A 22,500-nucleotide genomic window follows, 5' to 3' on the forward strand; every position below is an offset into this window, starting at 1 on the left:
GTCACACATTTTATGATGGACATTGTAACCTTCTTCATGGTTGTTGTTGGTGCTATTGTTCTGAATAACTCCCAATCAAGCAGACTTTATAATCAAAGGTATTCCATCCATGACCTTAACCTATGTTTCTAAGTCATTCCAGTTATGACAATACTATCTTTTTTATTTTCCAGATAGTGCATCAAGGATTATTATTATTATCATCCAATATGTACTTCCATTTTTAAAAACAGTAGAGTGTGATCTGAGGGAGATTTGGATGCTATTTGTAGCATATCAAATAATTGCCTAATAGCCGTCCCTCATTGGTATGTTTATGGCAATATTATCATTGTTTAATTATCTCAGTATTGAAGCTGATGTGGGCTAGGAAAGACTACGTGCTGTAGAGCATCATTTCCATGTATTCATTTGTGAGACCTACAGATGTTCTCAACTGCATCTTTCTCACTCTTCCTCGATCTACCTCTATTGTGTGTACATATACCATCATCTAATTGCTCTGCTACCCCCTGTCCTGTCAGGCATCACTCCTCCTCATTACCTGTTCAGATTGAGGCAGTTGTTTCTCTTCTACAAAATGTCCAATTCATGTGATTTCATACTTCCATCTTTTTTTGAAATATTTTCTGCTATTTTTAATTCATACACCATCATCTAAGTGTTCGATCTGATCAAACTGGTACCACACTGCTACTGTCTCTCTTTGCTGCAAGGCATTTTCAATTATTTACAGATTTACACTTATTTTATTATTACTATTATTATTGCTATTATTATTATTATCATCACCATGATGATGATGATGATCATCATCATCATCATTATCATCATCTTCCACCCAGAGCTGTCTAATTTGGAGACAGGAAAATTAATATCCCTCCATGAAATAAGAATTATTTTTCATTCTCAACTTTTATAAGAGGTAAATATAGAAATTAATGCATGCACACAAATATATATATATATATATATATATATATATATATATATATATATATATATATATATATATATATATATATAAGCATATATGTACATACACATTAGTATGCACATATATATGCATACAGGTATAGACACATGTATATGTCTATGTGTGTATATATATATACATATGTGTCTGGAGTTTATATATATATATATATATATATATATATATATATATATATATATATAATATATATATATATATATATATATGCATACATACAACTCAGACACACACTTGCTCATGTACACAGGTGGAAACACTTTCACGTACATATTACATATTCCTCTTCCCTATTCTCTTTTTTCTATAATCCTCATAACTGCACCCCTCTCTCTTTATCTCTTTCTCATCCTCACTTATATGCATTTGTGAACTCTTCCTCCCCACTTTGCTATTTCTTCATGTGAGACTTCTCCACATACCACCAAAAAGAAAGGAAAGAAAGTAGAATAAGAGAATAAGTGAAAAAGAACAGCTTCAAATAATAATCTTTCCCAATACGATATATCTGAAAATCTTCAAAAGTAAACTGAAATAATCTAGGAAACTTTTCATATCTAGAGGTATTTTGGAAAAGGGAAGAGAGAGAGAGAGTGGGAGAAAAATGTAAGATGGAAATGCTTAATAAATTCCTTTTAACTGCTCTATAATAGATTGTGGTAGAATATAGATAATCAGGAATGATTCCTTTTTCTTGTTGATAACAGTAAATGTGTGTGTATGTGTGTGTGTGTCTCCTTATATCAATATATATAAATGTATACATTTGTGATGTTTGTGTATTGTGTGTGAGTTGTGTGTGTGTGTGTGTACAATTATATGTTTATGGAAGTTGCCAATATATGCATCTATGTGTGTATGCGTGTGTATATATATATATATACACACACATACATACACACATATATATACACACACAAACACGCACACTCACCTGTATGTATGCATATATATAGGGTAATTTCAAATATGTATATATATGTATGTAGGTATATGTATTATATATTTATCTGCATATATAATCTCGCATAAGTAATCCAAAATCATAGAGGGGGCAAAAAGAAATGAAAAATCAATTAATATTAGAAATATTTGCATTCTGAAAAATATTTTTCCAAAATTGTTGGTAAAGTTTTCAAGTTTTATTCTTTTCTTTTTTAATAAAAGAGACTTTAATAATAATAATAATAATAATAATAATAATGATATTAATAATAACAAAATTCTTTTTTTTTTATTTGTTAAAGACCATTTCCAAATATTCATTGTAAACAGTAGCAGAACTACGCATAATGTCTAAAAGAGATTTAGAACTAAAAAGCAAATTAAGAGAACTAAATTAGATGAATCAGCTAGTTGTTGCAAACAATAACAATAGCAACCACAGCAACAGCAGCAGCAAAAAAAAAAGAGAAAATGAATATTGTCATGAAATTAGCCATTGTAGAGGTGGGGTAGAAACAGCAACAAAGAGTTTAAAAAGAAATATTTTAAAGCAGCACAGAAACCTACACACAAAAAAGCAGCAACAACAACAGCAACAAAAGTATTGCTGTTGCTTAAAAATACAAATGTTTTCTTATTCTAGCCTTTGCAAAATGACAAAACTTATGGAAAAAAAAAAAGAAACAACAACAAAAAATTAAAACAAAAAAACCCCAAACTCTCATTCACATACACATAAAGAAGATAGAATAGTGGAATTATTAATAAGAATAGTGTCTGCATGGGGCCTGGGCATTCAGTTGTAAAAACCATGCCAAAACAGACTGTGGAGCTTGGTACAGTTTTCTGGTTTGCCAGCTCCTGTCAAGCTGTCCGACCCATACCAGGATGGAAAATAGACGTTAAATGATGATGATGATGATCTTACCATCATGGGACAATACACTACACACACACACACACACACACACACACACACACACATCTATGACTGCATGGTTCTGGGTTATGTATTTTTGATACAAAAGTCTCTTTGAGAAGTTTCTCTGAGACAAGATATAGTAGCTAGTGCTAGTGCTAAACATGTTTGTATTCACATTATAAACGTGTATATACACCACGCTCTTAATTTATAGCCGTTTCAAATGCATATATTAATTTAATTCTAGTCTGAGTAGCTTTTGCACAAATCAGTCAATGTTTTCTTTACTGATTTCTATATAGGAACAAGTATTTTTCAGCATAGTTTAGTATGCCCAGAGACTAAACCCAGAGACTGAAGAGACTAAATCAGGTTGAAATGCTGTATCAACTAGAACCATTATGCATTTGTATGGATATTATATACATGTATACATACTGGTATCTATCTATTATATATATATATCATCATCATCATCATAGTCGTTTAACATCTGCTTTCCATGCTGGTATGAGTTGGACTGTTTGACTGAGGACTGGCGAGCCAGAAGGATGCACCAGGCTCCAATCTGATCTGGCAAAGTTTCTACTGCTGGATACCCTTCCTAATGCCAACCACTCCGAGAGTGTAGTGGGTGCTTTTATGTGTTACTGGCACGAGGGCCAGCCAGGCGGCACTGGCAACGACCACGCTCAAATGGTGTTTTTTACGTGCCACCTGCACAGAAGCCAGTGCGGTGGCTCTGACAATGACTATGCTTGAATGTTGTTTTTCACATGCCACCGGCACAGGAACCAGCAAGGTGATGCTGGCAACAGTCATGCTTGAATGGTGCTTTTTACATGCTACTGGCACGGGAGCCAGTCAGTGCCCCTGGCAGCGATCATGCTTGGATGGTGCTTCTAACGTTCCACTGGCATGGATGTTGATCAGGCGGTACTATCATTGACCATGTCAGCAATTTCGATTTCACTTGCTCAGCAGGTCTTCGCAAGCATAGTTTATTGTCCAATGAATGAAGGGTACTCATAAATGGACTGATTATACACCACTGGCATAGGCCACATATATATTTGGGGTTTTAACCCAATATTTACACACTATATTTACAGCTTTATCTGCTTTGGGTTCCACTGTTCAAAATAATTTATCTCATGTTTCTAAACTCTTTTGTTGTAACAATATGTGTGTGTGTGTGTGTGTGTGTATGTGTGCACACCTCCTGACTTTATGGTTTCATATACTCTTCATGAAATAATTTCATCAAGTGGATCTTCTGGATATTCAGTCACGTGGACACTCTACGTCACACTTCTTTGTCATTGTTTACTATATATACTGATAGCTGAATTCTTAAGGGAAGCTTTTTGTGATAGTTGCACGACTCTCTGAATCCACATCTTATATTACTCATTTACCTTTTGCTCAACTCATTAACTCCTGAGTGCTTAAGTGGATTATTCATAATGATGGAAAAACTTCATATAGGTTTATCAGATATATATATATATATATATGTGTGTGTGTGTGTGTGTGGTGTGTGTGTGTGTGTATACATATACATACACACACACAAGCATTCACAGACAGACATACACATATATGTGTATGTATACATACATGCATGCGTGCATGCATGCATGCATGCATACATACATACATACATACATACATACATACATACATACATACATACATACATACATACATACATACATACATACATACATACATACATACATACATACATACATACATACATACATATATATATATATAATATATATATATATATATATACATATATATATTGTATAACAGTTTGACTCAGTTCCATATTATTTATAGTTATGCAGTGCATGTGCATGTGCACATCATCAGATGTTCAAAGCCAGATTAAAGAGAATTTAAAAGAAATTTAAAATGGCTTCTAGATAAGAGTACTTAGAGTTTCATCATTAAATTGAGGGAATGTGGTTGTTTTAGCTGTCATAGCAATATCAGTTCTTTCATTTGTAGAGCAGACAGAATGCTGAATAACTAATGCTAGCATTCTGTCTTCTCTACCACAGACATGCCAGTAAAAAAAAAATGATTTTGCTAATATAGCTATAACAACTTCATGCCCTAGACTAATCAATGAAAGTCTAAATACTCTAGTCTGTAAATTTCTTTTAAATTCTCTTTACTCTGATTCCAAACACCTGGTGATGTGGACATGTTCTATAGCCACGAGTGAGCAGAGAACAGAGGATGATTGATTTGAAAACTAGATACAGGTGTAGTTTGTTAGTCTGATTATCAAAATCAGCAAAAGTATTATAAAAGGATTTATATAAAGGGATGCTCTAATTAACTCAGAATAACTTAGTGATGTAGTCACAATCAACAACAATAAGATTGAATTTGATGAAGATCATTCATTCATGCATTCTTATGAATGACCAAAAAGCCAAAACAAAATCATGCCATTTGGTTGTAAGAACATTCACTCTCTTACACATGCTTAATATGCATGTCTGTTTTTATAAATAACAAGTGATTGTCAAATTTTGCAAAAGGCTTTGAATAAGAAAACACAGGAAATTTGGTTTATTTTTTTTTACATGATAGGCTTTTTTGTAATTTGTTTTTTTTTTTTTAAAAAGCAATACATCAAATATTAGTTGTAAGGAAAAAAGACAAGACTTAATAATCTAATCATTAGTAATATTCACTATTGCTATTATTACTACTGAAACTACTACAAACATTATTTGTTACTACTCGTATTGTACTGTAACAGAGGAGCAGGAGGTGGTTTACTTACGGTAGGTATACATCGTTTTAACGTTTACAACACTGTTGGCACCTTTACCAGCTTTTGTTCGAGCCCACACATAGAACCTGTAATTATGATCTCTTTTCAAGCCTGTAATTCTTGCCCCAAGTGTGGTAGGGTTGTCAATTTGTGGCTTCAAGAGTTCAATTTTGCCATCTGCTTTATTGGAGTCAACTGTTGAAGAAGCAAATCAATAAGTTTAACTGTAGCATTAACACATTAATTAGAAATAAGAACACTCAAAATTAGTGTAGCTTATTGTATTGTCATTATAGATCTTCACATCTCGATAAACATTTGAAAAGAGCACTGAAATCAAAGTGAATCATTACTGTTAAAATTAAAGCAATCTTGGAACAGCTTGATTAACTTCTCTTGTTGTGGCCAAGCTCAAGATTAAAGACATTCCAGCTGTAATTGTCTCATATTTATTTTTAGCCACAATAAGTATTTAGAATTATATCACCTAATCTATAGTAAGACATAGTTTGCAGGTGATATGACTGCTTTTTTCTTGCAAGTCAAGAATCCATATAGAAGCTTGATGATTGGCTCAGACTGTCTGCTGTTTAGTAGGTTGGCTGGTGCTACACATGAGATTTGCTATGTAAAACCAATCTTACATTTGCATGGTCAAAACTATGCAATCAGTTAATTGGCTCTCTTATTTCTATACATCATCATCATAGCTACTAAAAACCAGACTCTCTCCATCACCTGCCTTATTTCCTTTGGTATACTGGATGACTGAAATTTCAGAAGTTCTCTCCTTTGCCTTTTCTTAGAACAATTTTGCTTAATGCTGAATATTTTTCTTTTCATTAGAGTTTTAATTTCAATTAAGAATGATTTTTGTTTCACCATCTCAAGAACGATAGCCTGCGCTTAACTATGCATTCTTTATGTTGAAGGTTCCCTTGGGAAATTTTCAAATATTATATGCAGGCATACATATATATAGTTGAACACATGTATACATATTCATATGCACACACACACACACACACACACACACACACACACACACACACAAATAAGTACACATATACTGATATATAATTTCATGGACACAAACATACATATCTGTATATATTTCCATATATTTATAGTGGCTGCTGTGCTTAGATAAAGGCAAAGAGTGAAATAAAAAATACCTGATTGGTAGCCAATGTCATAACCAAGTAATTTTCCATTTGGTTCATTTGGTTGTTGCCATTTCAAAAGAGCAAATGTAACTCCATAAGATTCTATTCTTAGATTTTGCACAGGGCCTGGTTCTGGAAAGAAAAAAAATATTATCAATATTCAAATGTTTGTTTGAGTTTCCTCAAATTTCTTTATATGAAATGAAATTTGATTAAAATTTAATTGTAGGTGGTATTCCATATGCAAGGTTGCAGATAACTGTGTATTATGTTGTATCATACTAAAATACATCCAATATACTCTGCTTAGTGGTTAAGATCTGGTAAGAGGATTCTTTTCACCACGGCAACCTTCATAGTTTTGGTGCCACAATAAAATACATCCTGTGTATTCTGTAAAGTGATTTATATAAGGAAGAGCATTTGGCCATTGAAATTATGTTAAAAAAACTTGGACATATGAATGATCTATGGTCTTCTGACTCATCTTGAAGGGAAATAAGTCTGACTAAGAACTGAATTAGACCATGGTGACCCAGTCAACTCATACCAGCATGGAAAATAGATGTAAAATGATAATGTTTCAATGCTGTCACATCTGACACTTCAAAAATTTTCTTCGATTTATAATCTAACATAAAGGTCAGTTCCATCTTTTAACTCTAGCTTAGCCTTGATGTGCAGATTTATAGTCAAAAGGCACTCCAGCTGTGGCAATCTTGACTTTTTGTATATCAGAGGCTACTTTATCCACTGAGTCCTTCCATATTTTAAGATAGTAGGGTGAAACTTAAGGGAGGTATGACTGCTGTTTTTAGTAAGCTGAGGAGCCACATAGATGCTCCATTGTTTATTGAATGTTGTAGTATAAGGCTACTAATTTGTAACTATGAAATTGTACCATGGGGTGGTGGTGCTACAGTGTAGTGGTGATGTGTATATGACGTACCACTACATTACAATATTTCACTTATTTAGTACCATAGGTTAGTCCTGAATGTTCTGTCCAACATTGTTCCAATATTTTCCCACAGTATTCCTATATCAGTAAAATTGTAATATAATATAGTATTGCTGAAATAAATCTAGCTGACTACACACCTTTCATAAAAATGTGTTGTCTGAGTCATTTTAAAGTTTGTTATTAATATTGTCAACAATGATACTTATGTCAGCAACGTCTTTAAATTTGCCAATGTTACATTCTTCACTATAAAATCAGTTAATGCTACCTATGCTTTCTTTTAACTCAGTTTTGTCTTTGTAGAATAAATGCAGTTTTTTTTCCTTGTTGGAATATGAAATAAATATGATGAGTAAGAGGCATAACCAATCACAACCAGACATGATAATGTTCATCATCATCATCATCATCGTTTAACGTCCATTTTCCATGCTAGCATGGGTTGGACGGTTCGACCGTGGATCTGGGAAGCCAGAAGGCTGCACTAGGCTCCAGTCTTATCTGGCAATGTTTCTACAGCTAGATGCCCTTCCTAACGCCAACCACTCCGTGAGTGTAGTGGGTGCTCTTTACGTGCCACCTGCACAGGTGTTATTAAAATATATTTTAAAAACGGTGTACTTCAGCAAGTTAGATTTGTGGGGGTTAATATTTTCTTTGTGTTACAGAAGGTGAATCATTAGTGAGACAAGTGAAGAGAAAACATTCTCACATATGAATATTTGAAGATCTACTTTAATTAATCTATAATTTTATCTATGAACCTCCATATCTTTCCCATCAATATTTTTGCTTTTTTCATCAGTTGAAAGCTTAAATTATGTAGGTATGACCCTTATCTGAATTACTTTGGTTTATAGCCAACGTATACTCTGGGGATTATATTATTTATATTGTTTGAAAATGGAGAAATTTGAGATGTAGGTAAAAGACTCTGGTTAATTTTCTTTTGCAGCTGTCATTATGCTCACTGAATAGGAAACCTAAGGCTACTTTCAGATGAACTTGTTTAAAATGTCAAAATAAACATCAGACTTGTTAAATTTGTTTCACCATCTTTATTTATGTTGGCTCATTATTTTGTTTCTGTAGTTGATATTATCCGATCATCTGACAAATAAACAGACAAGTGAGGTTGATTGAAACTATGTTTGGAGTACAAAAAGCTACTTACTTCCTTCTGGTGTGTGAAAATTTGCAATGTTGCTTGGATGTCCCACAAAGTGTGTATTCATGACACACACTTGGGCTCTCATTGCTGTGTATGCTGGAAGGTTAGTGACTGTTGCTCGTATGTCTTGTCCTCGGTGATGTGACCGATGATGTCGATGGTCACCACGTTCATTGCTATTTCGGCTCACATAGATATCAACTTCTTTCATTTCACTTCGTCCTTCACTTGCTTTCCAATATTGTAACTGCAAGAAATGAAATATTTCTTTATAATTTTGTTCAATGAGTAAATATGCAAAACTAGCATAAACAGAGTAAGTAAAACCAATGAAATCAAAAGAAACATTCTGATATGTATATTTAAACAAAACAACCTATTTTGAGGAAGAATTATAGGAGTATGATAACTTTGTGAATAAGAAGTATAATACTGGTCAAGGAGTTAAAAGGTCAAAAATTTCCATCACCATTGCTCTACTTGTTTTAATATACTAATGTTGTTAATGATAGCAAAGTTATCCTCCCAGTCTGCTTTGAGAAGATTTATGCTGTTGAATAGGTTCATTTGGGTGAATATGACTGGTTTGGCTTTGGCATATTAAAAGATTTTTATAGTATCATGTTGTAGTCACAGAGAAGAGATTCCTCGACTGAAATGTTATGGATGGAACAAGAGTGACTTACTAATATTAGGTGCAGGATATTCTTGGTTTGACTTGTTGACTCAAGTACATGTTGGTATAGGAAAAATTTATCCCAAAAAGCAATTATGCTGCTTTGTCTGGCATTAAGATGCAAATACATGGTTTCAGTGTATTTCTAGGCCAGTTCACATAAGGAAAGTTAAAGCCACCCATCACTAATATGTTCTCAGAATTGTGTTTTTAGAGAAAGAACATTGTTTAGGCACTCTAGAAGACACTGAAGAGGTACTTGATGAGGCCTGTGGAGACCAACTATGATTAAGTCATTAAGTTTATTTTATACTGACACAAATTCACAATAGTCACTGGAAAATATGTCCTTTGCATCAATGATGAGGAAATAATAGAAAAAAAATACAAATAAAATGACTTCTCCTCCTATCTTTTGACCAGTTCAATCTGCACAAATGATAGTGGAATTCTTGATTTTCAACTCAATATCCATGTGCGAATTGATTAGGCAAGTCTCCTCTAGGATGAAGACAGATATGCAGGTATGTCATTTCAGCAGTCCAACACTCCATATATAGAATCTTTCAATTTTGCATGATGAGTGATGACACATACATTTAATAAGAATGTTGAAACAGATTGTTTGATGTTTGTAATTTTCTAAGGATCTTGATGTATGTGCTTTCTTATTCAGAAGCAACACTGGAAACATTTTGTGTATAGAGTTAATTATGAGGAGTAATGTTTTGGTCGATAATGGGTTTGTGTTCCAAGTGCTGTGAGTTGATGGCTGCTGAAAGACTGTTGAATCTGAAGGCTTATACTGACTTTCATATTTTCTAGGGTGGTCTTTTGTGCAAATGTTTTGTTGTATTTCCTTATTTGTTTGGTGATAGATTTTGTCATAGTTTCTTCTGTCTAATGAAATTCTTCAGTGATTGGTGCTAGGAGATGCAGTGTGGCTGTATTTTATTTTTGTTGCATTCTTGTGTTGCTGTTTGTTATTGGTCATTTATTTTGTACCTTTCAGATGGTGGTAGTTGCATTCCAAGTTCAGGCTTTTCCTTATTGACAGAAAGTTCTGGCTATGTGTGTGTACAGTCTCAACAATTCTCTTTGTCCTCTGACTTGAAATTTAACTTTCAGTTTTATAAGAGGAGCAGTCATTTGTCAATGACTGTCTTTTTATTTTATAATGTTTCCTGTCTAATTCTACTATCTCTGCTTATTTAATTATTAATTATCTCTATTTGGCTAACATTTTTTCTCTGAGAATGTTCATCTTTCACTCTTATTATAGCAAGGGCATCTTTCCCTCAGATACATCAACCAAATGTATTTGATCCCTGCTGTTTTTTACTCAATATTCTTGTATTCAACTTTTCTCATAAATTAACATTTACACATACTTACTGAATGATTGATTATTTTTCAGTTGTCAAAAAAACATTTACATTTAGGATTTGCGTTGGGAATGCTTTATTTATGGGGCAGTCAATTAGCAAAGCCATTAGAGTGTTGGATAGAATAACTTGCAGTATTTGTTCTAATCCTGCTAAGGTCAACTTTGCCTTTCATTATTTTAGGGTCAATAAGAAAAAAGGTACCAGCCCAGAGTAAAGGATTGGTGAGTAGTTAGAAGGTGGCCAAAATGTATTGTGGTATTTGTTCCAGTACTTTGTGTTCAGACAGCAAAATCTGTAGCAAGTCTGATGCCAAGCTGCATCAGACCCCAGCTGGTAGCCTTTCCCTTGGATAAACATTGATGTGAAGAAGAGACACTTGTATGCATGGGTAACTGCTAGTCTTCCTCAAAAACATCTTATCCAGGCCTGAGCTTGCACATGCAGATAGTATAGTCAACGTTGATTGACAGATCCTACATGTGTGTGAGTGTGTGTATTAAAAGATGGCCAAAGGAGGAGTGGGTAATGCTCAAGACCTTTATAGCAGGTCCATTCTGATAAATGAAACAGATTTTCTCATGTCCAACCTGAACATCTTCAGGTCAAGTGATTACTGGAAAAATGTAAGCAGAGATGGGGTGTACAGTTTGCAAAAGTTATATAATAAAAATTACAAATGCTAGTATAGAATAATACTAAAATTATATAAGAGATAAACATAAATATAATTCAATAAAATGCAACAACCTAAGTGTTTTTCAGACTTCTAGTTTCGATAATAATAGTTCAATGTGACAGACATAGCTTCTAACACTTGAGAAAATGAAATACTGTACAAATAACCACCTTGCACAGTGATTTACAAACTAAACATTATCTTGAAACTTTGCTAAGTTGTATAACTTATAGATTACTTTCTATAAGGAGAAAAATATCTTTACTGTCTATGTTGGAAAATTGGTTGAATATCAATTAGGTAGGCAAAAAGAAAATATATTTGACCCTTTTGAGACCATTCCATCTGAAATATTTCTGGTATCAAGGATATAAAACCTCCTATTTTAAGCATTTTTAAGCTATTGATGCCACTTCCATTACCATCATCATCATTTTAATGTCCACTTTCTCATGGTTGCATGAGTCAAACAGAATTTGGTAAGGTAGATTTTCTCTGGTTGGATGCCTTCCTTGTCATTAACCTCCCAGCTGTTTCCAAGCAAGGTAATATCTCCCCGTCACTGGACATGTTTTTTTTACAGAAGATTGGAAACAAATAATGTTTGCTCATGGCCATCACATGTCAAGGCAAGACACACACACACACACACACACACACACACACACATAAAACAGGATCCTTTCAGTTTCTACCAGTCAAATCCAACTGAAGGCTTTGGTCAACCTAGATCTATAGTAGAAGACACTTGCTCAGTGTCACACAATGAGACTGAACCTGAAACCACATGGTTGGGTAGCTAGTATCCGAACCACACAGCTATGCCTACACCTTGCATTCATATTGAAATTAAACCTTCCTTCATTATTTTATGATTTTTTTTTCTTTGTTCTATAGAATAGCTTAATAATGAAAAAAAGTGCCTTATTAACCCCCACCAAATTCCTGATTGTTTTCAAATTAATTGAAACTCATAGGTGATATATTCCTTTAGAAATATGTTTATGAAAGGGTTAAAGCTTTCATTTGAATATGTTGCAATGTCAGAACCATGAACATTTGAATCATATGATCCCTTTTTATGTAGGATAAAAATACAGGATTTTTTAAAGGATCAATCTAAACAATGAGTGATCTTTATTCTGATAATGAACAAATTTATTGCAAATTAGGTTTATATCTCTTAAAATAGCTTCCTATTTTAGCATTTCCTCCCATCAAGTGGGCAACAATTGCATGAAATAAAGGCTTATTGTGCAATAGTATTGAGAACATGCTAGACAAAATGATGTTAAAAAAAATACAATGCAAAATGGGTGATTAATGCTTGTTCATGAAGTGTTAGAGAGGAAACTAGTGGTTCTCTTAGACAATATGCATTTATGAGTCTTACTCGTACATTTGAGAACAACTGACAATAGGAAATTTGGAAAACTGAGGTGAGGGGATATTAATGAATATGAGGGAGGAGTTGCAGAACCTGTTCTCAAAGATAAAAAAAATTTTATCACAGAATAAACTTTCCTTATTTTCTTACATATAAAAAATACATTCTAAAATAGGAAAATATAATATCAAGTGGTATAGTTTCTTTAAAATAATATATTAGAAGAAGAATATTATGATTGATTAAAATTCTTGTCTTGTGAAGAGCTGAGCTTTTCCTGAGATTTTAAAGAATGAAATAACATGTTAAAAAACATATTTATATAGACAGAATTTAAGAAGGATCTTGATTACAGAATTAAAAATTATTCTGCGAAAATAACCCAGAAAGTTTCTACCTCAATAAAATTACTAAATAATCAATTAAGATGGTGGTAGTGAAGAAATTGATAATTCACTCACAATTTAATCAGGTATTATTTTACAATTAAATCTGAATTATATATTTTGCATTGCAATTAAAAATCTAGTTTATAATTAATTGTTTAACAAAGATCATATTTAAGTTCTAATTGACTGAATGATTTGCTCAAATTCTATTTGACTAATTCCATATTTTTTAGCTGGAAGCAGAGTGTAAAATATAGTCAGCATCTGTGAAAATTTCTCTAAAATCTAATAGATTTTTCAAACAGAAATAATTTAAATGTGATCTGAATACAAACTGAAGCCATTCTCTTTCTAAGATAAATCAATGAGATTCTCCTTTTTAGTCACTTGATCTCCTTAATGTGGCAGCCCTCAACAAAATCACTTGATTTTATATAATATGTATCACATTTTAGGTCAGTATATTTTGTGATGAAAATCAGATGACTTAATATTACTTGAGCAGTTCCTAGAGCAGATCAGTTACTTCTGTAAAATCAAATACAAGCTGAGATATCTAGACCATTGAACAACAAAAACTTATACTACACCAAACTTTTCTACTCTACCCTCATCTTATTTAAAATGAGCTTTTAGCTACATTACTTCAGCTACCTATTCATCCATTTTCTTTAATAATGTGAGGCAAAATGATATATACTCCCCATTTTCTTGAATCTCTTACTTTTGAGATTTTCTTATTCTGATAGATTTCTTTCAATTATCAAGATACAATATTTTGAGCAAAGCAGCAATATTTATTTGACTAGGCAGAAAGCTAATTCTTAAGGCAAAATTGACCTTGAGGATTTCTGAACACAGGATGGAAATGGACCAAACTTTACATATTGTAAGCAATTTAGTTTAAGTTTCTGCTGACAACTTGTCTTCCATCAGTAAACTTGTTTTCCATCAGTAAACTTGTTTCACTTAACTATCATTTCTTCCACCCCCATTGGCCACCTTCATCATCACTTTAATAAGTTTTCTTTATTTATAAAAAAAGAAATATTTATTGCTGTTTTTATATTTTCCTCTTTGAAGTTAAAATTTAAAAGATACAAATACTAAATATTATATATCCATTTACTTGTCAACATCTTTAGTCTGAATTCTCCATCCATCTCATTGCTGCACAGTAAACACTAGTTGTGTTATACTTTTTCTCATGAAACTAATATGTCTAAGTATGAATATTACTAAGGAAGTAAAAACTAAAAAACAACCCTCACCGAATCCCAACTGTATCTAACTTGACAAAAGCTTTGACCCTACATTCTCTAGTGCTCACCAATCTTAGTATTTTCCTGTTTCATATACACTTCAGGGATCTCTTGCACTATGGCTATTTCAGGTAAAAGGATTCATGCTTATGGGGACTGTAAAGTATGATCTCTAGTTTTAGGATAAGGTCTGTAATTTTGCTCTTATGGAAACTCAGACAAATTTTAACAATTTAAAAGCTACTTTCTTCTTATCCAAAAGAACTCATCTTGGTGTTTTAGCAAAGAGCAAAGTATAATTAACAATTTGAAAGACTATAATCACAATACATACGTGCGCGCACACACACACACACATGCACGCACACATGCACACACACACACACATGCATGCATACAGAGCACCTGCTAAACAACAGCAGCAAAAATAAATATACTAATGCAGTCCTTTAAAGTGAAGCAAGCAACATTGTACGAGTTGGGAGTGAACTCATCAAGAAACGCTCTCTTCCTGATGATCTCCTATACAGCCCTGAAACAGCTGGGCTCTCTTACCTCAGAGAAGGCCTAGATGGAAATCACTCAGCATACAAAAAAAAAAAAAGACCATGCATATATTGCCCGGATGCTTGAAGAAAACAGTAGAATTGACATGAAGCACAGCCTCTCTTGGACACAAGACCACTACATCACATCTCACTTTGAAGGCTATGCATTTGCAATCCAGGAACAGGAGATTGCCACAAAGTACTTGGTGAACAAGAGAGACAGTGATGCTCTTATAATCCCAAGGGGCAACTGCATGTGTAGGCTATGTCTCTATGCAGCACAGTGTTATTGCTAAGACAATTTACAATGCTATCCGCAAAAAAAAAACTGTCCTGAAATAAACTTAGAAAATCTCTCTGTTATGGAATACATTCATAAACACCAACTCAATACTGGTGGAATATTTCCATCAAAGCTTCTGTCAAATGTAAGCATAACAGGCCAGATATTGTTGTTTGGGACAGAGGGGCAAAAGTATGTACCATCATAGAGGTTGGCTGCCCTGCAGGTAAAAATATCTCTTTGAGAATCAAAGTAAAAGAGGATATCTATGGACAACTGCTTCAAAACCTCCAGCTTCTATATCCAGACTATGAATTCATATTCATACCAATAATAATTCGAGCACTAGGTTTTGTTAGTAAATGCTTAAAGGAGAATCTGGATAACTGGGATTTTCAGAAAGAGAAATTGACTGGCTGATTTGTATATTACAAGTTCAATTTGTGAATAGAACAATAAAAATATGTAAGACTTTTCTCAAGTTCCAAATGTGAATTTGTCTGTGTTAACTACATTCCAAAGATGGAGCCTTGTATCTTTGTTTGTAATAGGCTCCTTCCTCAGTGGAAGAATTATAATAATTAAAAAAATAGAAGAGACATACATACATATTTACTTACTTATTTACTTATGAAGAAAGAGCAAAAGAAACTGAAGTGTATTCTCCAAATCTAATCTATTAGTGGTACAGTAAAGATTTGTAAGACATTCCAAAGATTCTTCATCTGAGATTCTTTAGATGAACAAATGCACACACACAAGTGTGTGTATTGACAACTAAACCAACACACTAACTTAACCACATATTTACAAATACTGGGAACTCTCTTAACTCAAAAAGTTTCGTTGCTTTAAGTTCTCTTAAGAACTTAAACAAAATTCAAAGAGTGGCTGTGAGGTAAGCAGCTTGCTAACCAACCACATGGTTCCGGGTTCAGTCCCACTGCGTGGCATCTTGGGCAAGTGTCTTCTGCTATAGCCCTGGGCCGACCAATGCCTTGTGAGTGGATTTGGTAGACGGAAACTGAAAGAAGCCTGTCGCATATATGTATATATATATATATATGTATGTGTGTTTGTGTGTGTGTGTTTGTCCCCCTAGCATTGCTTGACAACTGATGCTGGTGTGTTTACATCCCCGTCACTTAGCGGCTCGGCAAAAAGAGACCGATAGAATAAGTACTGGGCTTACAAAGAATAAGTCCTGGGGTCGAGTTGCTCGACTAAAGGTGGTGCTCCAGCATGACCGCAGTCAACTGACTGAAACAAGTAAAAGAGTAAAAAAGAGTAAGAGTATACATACATACATACATACATACATACATACATAATATGTATATGTGTGTATATGTGTATATGTATGAAAGTATTTATAAATGGTCACTAGAAATATGTGAAGTGAAATTTTTCACTATGAATAGTTGTATATGTTTTTGTATATTTTCTTGGGTTACATTGAGTATTTGTTTACATATTCATGTATATCTATCAATATATCCATCTATATACATATATATAAATCAACCTTCACCATCATCTCAATCTGTTATCAATACCAACACAACCAACACCAACACCAGAACTAATACAATAGCTGCCATTACCAATCCATCAATTCCTCAATGAAAACAACAACAGTAGCAATAGTATATAACCTCTCCAACCATCCCAAACCAATCACATAAGATAATGTTATACTCTAGCGTATTTTAAATGTTTGAATGAAGTGTGTTTGATCTTAGGTCAATGAGAATTGACTTTAGACTCTACAGTCGCAATTAACAAGAACGATATGCTACCACCAGCAATATCCTTACTATTACTATCACCACAAACACCAAAACCAACACAATCACAACTACTAACTCAGCAATTTTTGAATAAGCAACTGGCAGCATCAATAATAGTATCAGCATGAGAGCAATGTCTGCAGTTACATATGATGCATGTCAACACAATAGTGTGCATGAGATTGTGTGAGTAGTGTGAAGTTTTTATGGCTCAGATCAGAGGTCCAGGGAGCAAAGTACCCATGAACCTGGCAAATCTTCAACTAATTGTAACTATATAGTACTTCCTTCCACCTCATTCCTTCAGCCTTTTACCCTCTCATTTCCATTCTTACATCCATAGGAATAAGACATTAATATTTTTCTATCACAAAACAGTTCTTTACTGGTGCTACTGCTTTACTACCTATTTTTTGTGGATAATTGTTGATCATTGCTGCTGTTAGATTTACCTACAATTAAAGATGTCTGGAAAGAAGCCATCCAGTGGAACTGAAGCTAGTTGTGTGAAAGGGAACCATAAAAGGATTAAAGCTGATATTAACCTTGTTTGAAGAATGTTTGATGTGTTTTCAAAAAAGATCAGCCACATTACCAAAGCATTAAAGCTTGTACAGGGAACAATATGTAACAATAAAGAGAAAATTAAGTCAGGTGTTCAAGAATCCCTCAAGTGGATGTTGATGATGAACTATAAGATAGAAGGTTGTTTCTTACACCAGCACCAACCTCAATAACCACCAATCCTCACATAATAGTGAACATTTTTAGTTGTAAGAACATACCTTATTATGGTATTATAAATCTTATTTATTCCCTAAAATATTTCTCTTCAAATGTTTTTAAATGTCCTTATTGTTTTGTCATTGTTGTCATCGTCGTCATCATCATCATCATCATCATCATCATCATCATCATCATCATATGCCTAAATTTTCTCTTAATACATTAGTGCTCTATCACACATATACACTGACGTTTGCACATCTAGTGGAGCATACCAGCTTCATCCCTCTCCAGTCTTTGCATGTCTTCTGTATTCAGAGCCCATGTCTCACTACCATGTAGCATTGTAGTTTGTATACATGCTTCATAAAATATTCCTTTCACTCAGTGATAGAGAGAGAGAGACCTTTGGTTTCTAATCGAGGTAAAGGTAAAGTGTATTCAGAAATTGTTTCCATGCATAAAAGAGGTTGTGTTACTTATTTTCCTGTGTTGTTTTAAAATAATCTGTAAGAATATTTTATTACTTTACAACATGAAATCAATGAGAAAATTAATTTCACATTACAGGATTTCATATTATGTTAAGTTTTTCAGGAATTCATTATTCTCATAATGTGGGTGATTCTTGTACTTAGAATAATTAAAAGCAAAATTGCATGATTAGAACTCTTGAAACATATTCCTGGAATTAAATATCCCAAAGTATTTTGGTATTTTGTATGCTATATCAATTCCACTATGCCAATAATTATCTAAGAAGCTCATAGACAGAACAATGGCTTCTAGTTATCTCCCTTTAGATGAATTTTTTTTTTTATGTAGGTCACAGATGTCTGTTGTAGGTAATTAGTAGATATTAGATTGCTTTACTCAATTACAAAATCTCTGTGAACTAATGGTACTGATATTATCAGTAATTGGAGATTGTTGTTGATATTAATTTTGTTATCTGCTCTTATACTGTTCCTGTCTTCACCATCTCCTTACTTGGTTTTCTTAGATGTGAAAATGACTAGAAGTTTGTCTGTTAGTTTAAACAATTAGTCTTGAAATGTGTTTCTCTAAATTAAACAGAAATTAGTAATTGACTAATAAATATTTTCAATCTTATTTTCCTTTCTTAGCCTCTCCTTCTTCCTTCTCCAACTTCTGTTCTTTTTCTCTTTCTTCCCTCTTTGAGTTCCTTCATTTCTAACTCTTCTTTTCTTCAGTTTTATTAAATTTTTTTTTGTATGTCTCAAGTGTTCACTTTAAACAGCTCTTGTAGACAGAATAATTAGTTTTAGTTTTCTTGAGTAGATAAAACAATATATGTTTCTCCTCAAAGCCATCTTCATGACCTTAACCATAAATTATTAACCCATCTAAAAACTCCTTTCATAATCAGTATAAATGATATTTTAGATGCTGTTGCAATGTTTATTTCCAGTATAATACTATAGGCTGAATAGTTGAGTTACTGATTATAGAACTATATAATGTGACAAAGGCCTGCCTTCCTCTTCAGGAACAGAAAATACAAACATAGTAAAGAATGTATCATAAAAACTGACCTCTCTCTACAGGGACAGAAACTACAACATCCACAAACAGCTACTAACTATCTACAAAGCTCAAGTGAGAACCACAAGGAAGTACTCTTCTTATATTTTTGATGGTGCACCCAGATATCCTAGATTGCATTAACTAACTTCAGAATGACAGAACTGCATTGTGTCAACAGTAAAGATATATATCCCTCAACAGAAGAAACTACCTATATTTAAGCTGGTACCAAAAATGGTACAATTTACTGTTGTAGCACTAAGTACAATTCTTCTGGTGTAAGAAGATACCAGTGTCCTACCTGGACAAATATTTGTTTCTGAATCACTTAATGCTGTCATAGTTGGAGACAAAAACTTGCTCTAAGCAACCTTAAGATTTAAGCTTTGCAAATAATAATAAAAATAAATATAGGAGGGAAAATAAAATTCAAAGTACTCTGCAGTTGATTTAATTGTTTAAAAATGGACTGGATTGAAGATATTTAGAAAAATAGGAAATATATTGTATATTTTAAATGCTTTTTCAGAAAATGAAAATTGTTCATATTTTTTAATTTTAACACTGAATAACAAATAAATATAACAAGAAAATATAACATCTATTCCTTTGGAAAAATAATCAATTAATACAAAGTTATTCTATGATTAACTGCATCTTTAGTATTGCTGAAAAAAAGCATTATGGAAATCAATTTACTGTTGAATTATTTTACAGTTAAATCAATTATTGCATATGTAAGTGCACGTATCTATCTATCTATCTATCTATCTATCTATCTATCTATCTATCTATCTATCTATCTATCTATCTGTCTATCTGTCTGTCTGTCTGTCTGTCTGTCTGTCTGCCTGTCTGCCTGTCTGTCTGTCTGTCTGTTTGTCTATCACAACACACACACACACACATGTATGTATATCAGTCACTAAACACACACATACATATATATATATATGTGAATACTGTTAGCCTTTCTCAAAAGCTTATTTATCATTCAAATACTTTTTAAAATTAAAATTATATTGAAGAAGAGCAAAACTAGGACAATACTGCTGACACAGCTTATTCTTTCACTGACAAATACTGATCTGCTATCTGTTTTCTAAAAGTTCATTTTAACAAGAAATAAATAAGGAAACGAACAAACAAGGAACTTTCATTCTTAAATTCCATTTATAATCCTGCCAAAAGACACTCACATAATGTCTTTGAAATAGGTTTTAGCATTTTTCTTTTTCTTTTTCTTCTTTCAATCTTCTACCACTACTACAACGTCACTTTCATTTACTATACCTATATATTACTATTTATCTGCTTGGTTTCCATCTTCTTTTAGTCCCAGCTTCCTCTGATGCATATAATCTGCTCTCAGACTTTGATGTCTCAAAGTTGTCACCCATTTTTCTCTCTGCATTTACACTTGCCTGAACACCTTGCTACTGTGCCAGCTTTCTTCTCTACCTTCATCTCCTCTTTTCCATTTATCCCAATCTTTGATTCTGTTTTCATTATTTTTTCACTATATTTTTTTGTTTACTTTTTATTTCCCAAGAATATTGGAAATGGATTTTTATCTGAGAAGACAGATCTACCATAAACTATCTTCCCCTAACCACCCAAAGACCACCAAAATACCCCACATCTTGTTCCATGCTTCATGATTCCCTCTGTCTTCCAATGAATTGTCACTGAAGTTAGTAAGGCATTTAAATATTGGGAGAATGAATAAGAGAGAGGGAGAAAGAGAGAGAGAGAGAGAGAGAGAGAGAGAGAGAGATGGCAAAATGAAACAGAACAGAATATTCTAGAACATAGCAAGCTCTGCTATGTGGATGACTGATCACACGTTTACACTGCGCAATTTCTTTCTCTTCTTCCTATAATTTCTTTTATGCAACTACACATCGAACTTTTGGTATGTGTGTGTATGAGTGTGGTGGTACAACAAAAACAAAATTACTGAATAAGAAATAAATGAAAAGTAAGATAAAAATATGATGTAAATAACTAAAGATAAAACATCACAACATACAAACAAATGGATTACAACAGATAGCACATCAAGGAAGGATGTTTTTAGTCCGAATGTTCTGTAAAACAAATTGTTTTTGCATTCCATAAATGTTATAATTTAAGACTGACTTCAGTATAAAAAACAAAACAAACAAAAAAAAAATGACAAAAAAACACACAAAATAAACTGGAATGTTAATATTTTTCTTTGAATCTACCCAAAGATTTATGCCTCATCCCCATCTCTTACCTAAGTATTTGAAACCTATGCTACTGAACAGGAAAGAAAGAAAATAAAATTAAAAAGTGCCCACGTAGGTATATACATGCATGTGAACATATGCACATATACCCAAATGTTTTTCCATCAGCTTTTTGAGGAGAATTTGTTTTACATTTTCTTAAATATCCAGAAAGTTATGATGGAATGTGAACACATGTATATGTATGTATGTCTGTGCTGAGAGAGGAAGAGAGAGACATAAGTATAAAAAAGGCATGAGTGATAAATACACACACACACGTGTGTGTTTGTGTGTCTAGTTGTGTGGTATGTAAATGTATCTATGAATGTGCATGCTGGAATATGTGAGCAGGTGTCTTTGCATGTATATGCACATATATTTGTATGGTAATGTGTATGCATGTGCATGTCCTTCTTTAGTGGCATATATTAGTGTATATATATATGTGCAGTTATGAATGTTTCTATGCCTGTTTAGATAACTTTTCATATAGTTTTTAAAAAAAATTTTTGGTGACAATTTATATATATATATATATATATATATATATATATATACATATTAGTTATATATGTAACATCATGCCTACATATAAAACATATAAAAT

General features: G+C 33.0%; 1 protein-coding gene across 6 annotated transcripts in view; it reads right to left on the reverse strand.

Moving 5' to 3' along the window:
• Window positions 1-22,500, reverse strand: part of LOC115216671 (neuroglian-like) — an 826,540-nt gene that overhangs the window by 43,383 nt on the left and 760,657 nt on the right. For all 6 annotated transcript variants that reach the window (XM_036511459.1, XM_036511421.1, XM_036511285.1 and 3 more), the window contains 3 exons: window positions 8,966-9,209; window positions 6,837-6,959; window positions 5,671-5,856 (listed from right to left, as the gene is read on the reverse strand). In XM_036511459.1, coding sequence (XP_036367352.1) covers window positions 5,671-5,856; window positions 6,837-6,959; window positions 8,966-9,209 — 553 coding nt within the window. The remainder of the gene's footprint in view (window positions 1-5,670; window positions 5,857-6,836; window positions 6,960-8,965; window positions 9,210-22,500) is intronic.

The sequence above is a fragment of the Octopus sinensis genome, linkage group LG1, assembly GCF_006345805.1.
Source record: "Octopus sinensis linkage group LG1, ASM634580v1, whole genome shotgun sequence".
Taxonomy (NCBI): Eukaryota; Metazoa; Mollusca; class Cephalopoda; order Octopoda; family Octopodidae; genus Octopus; species Octopus sinensis.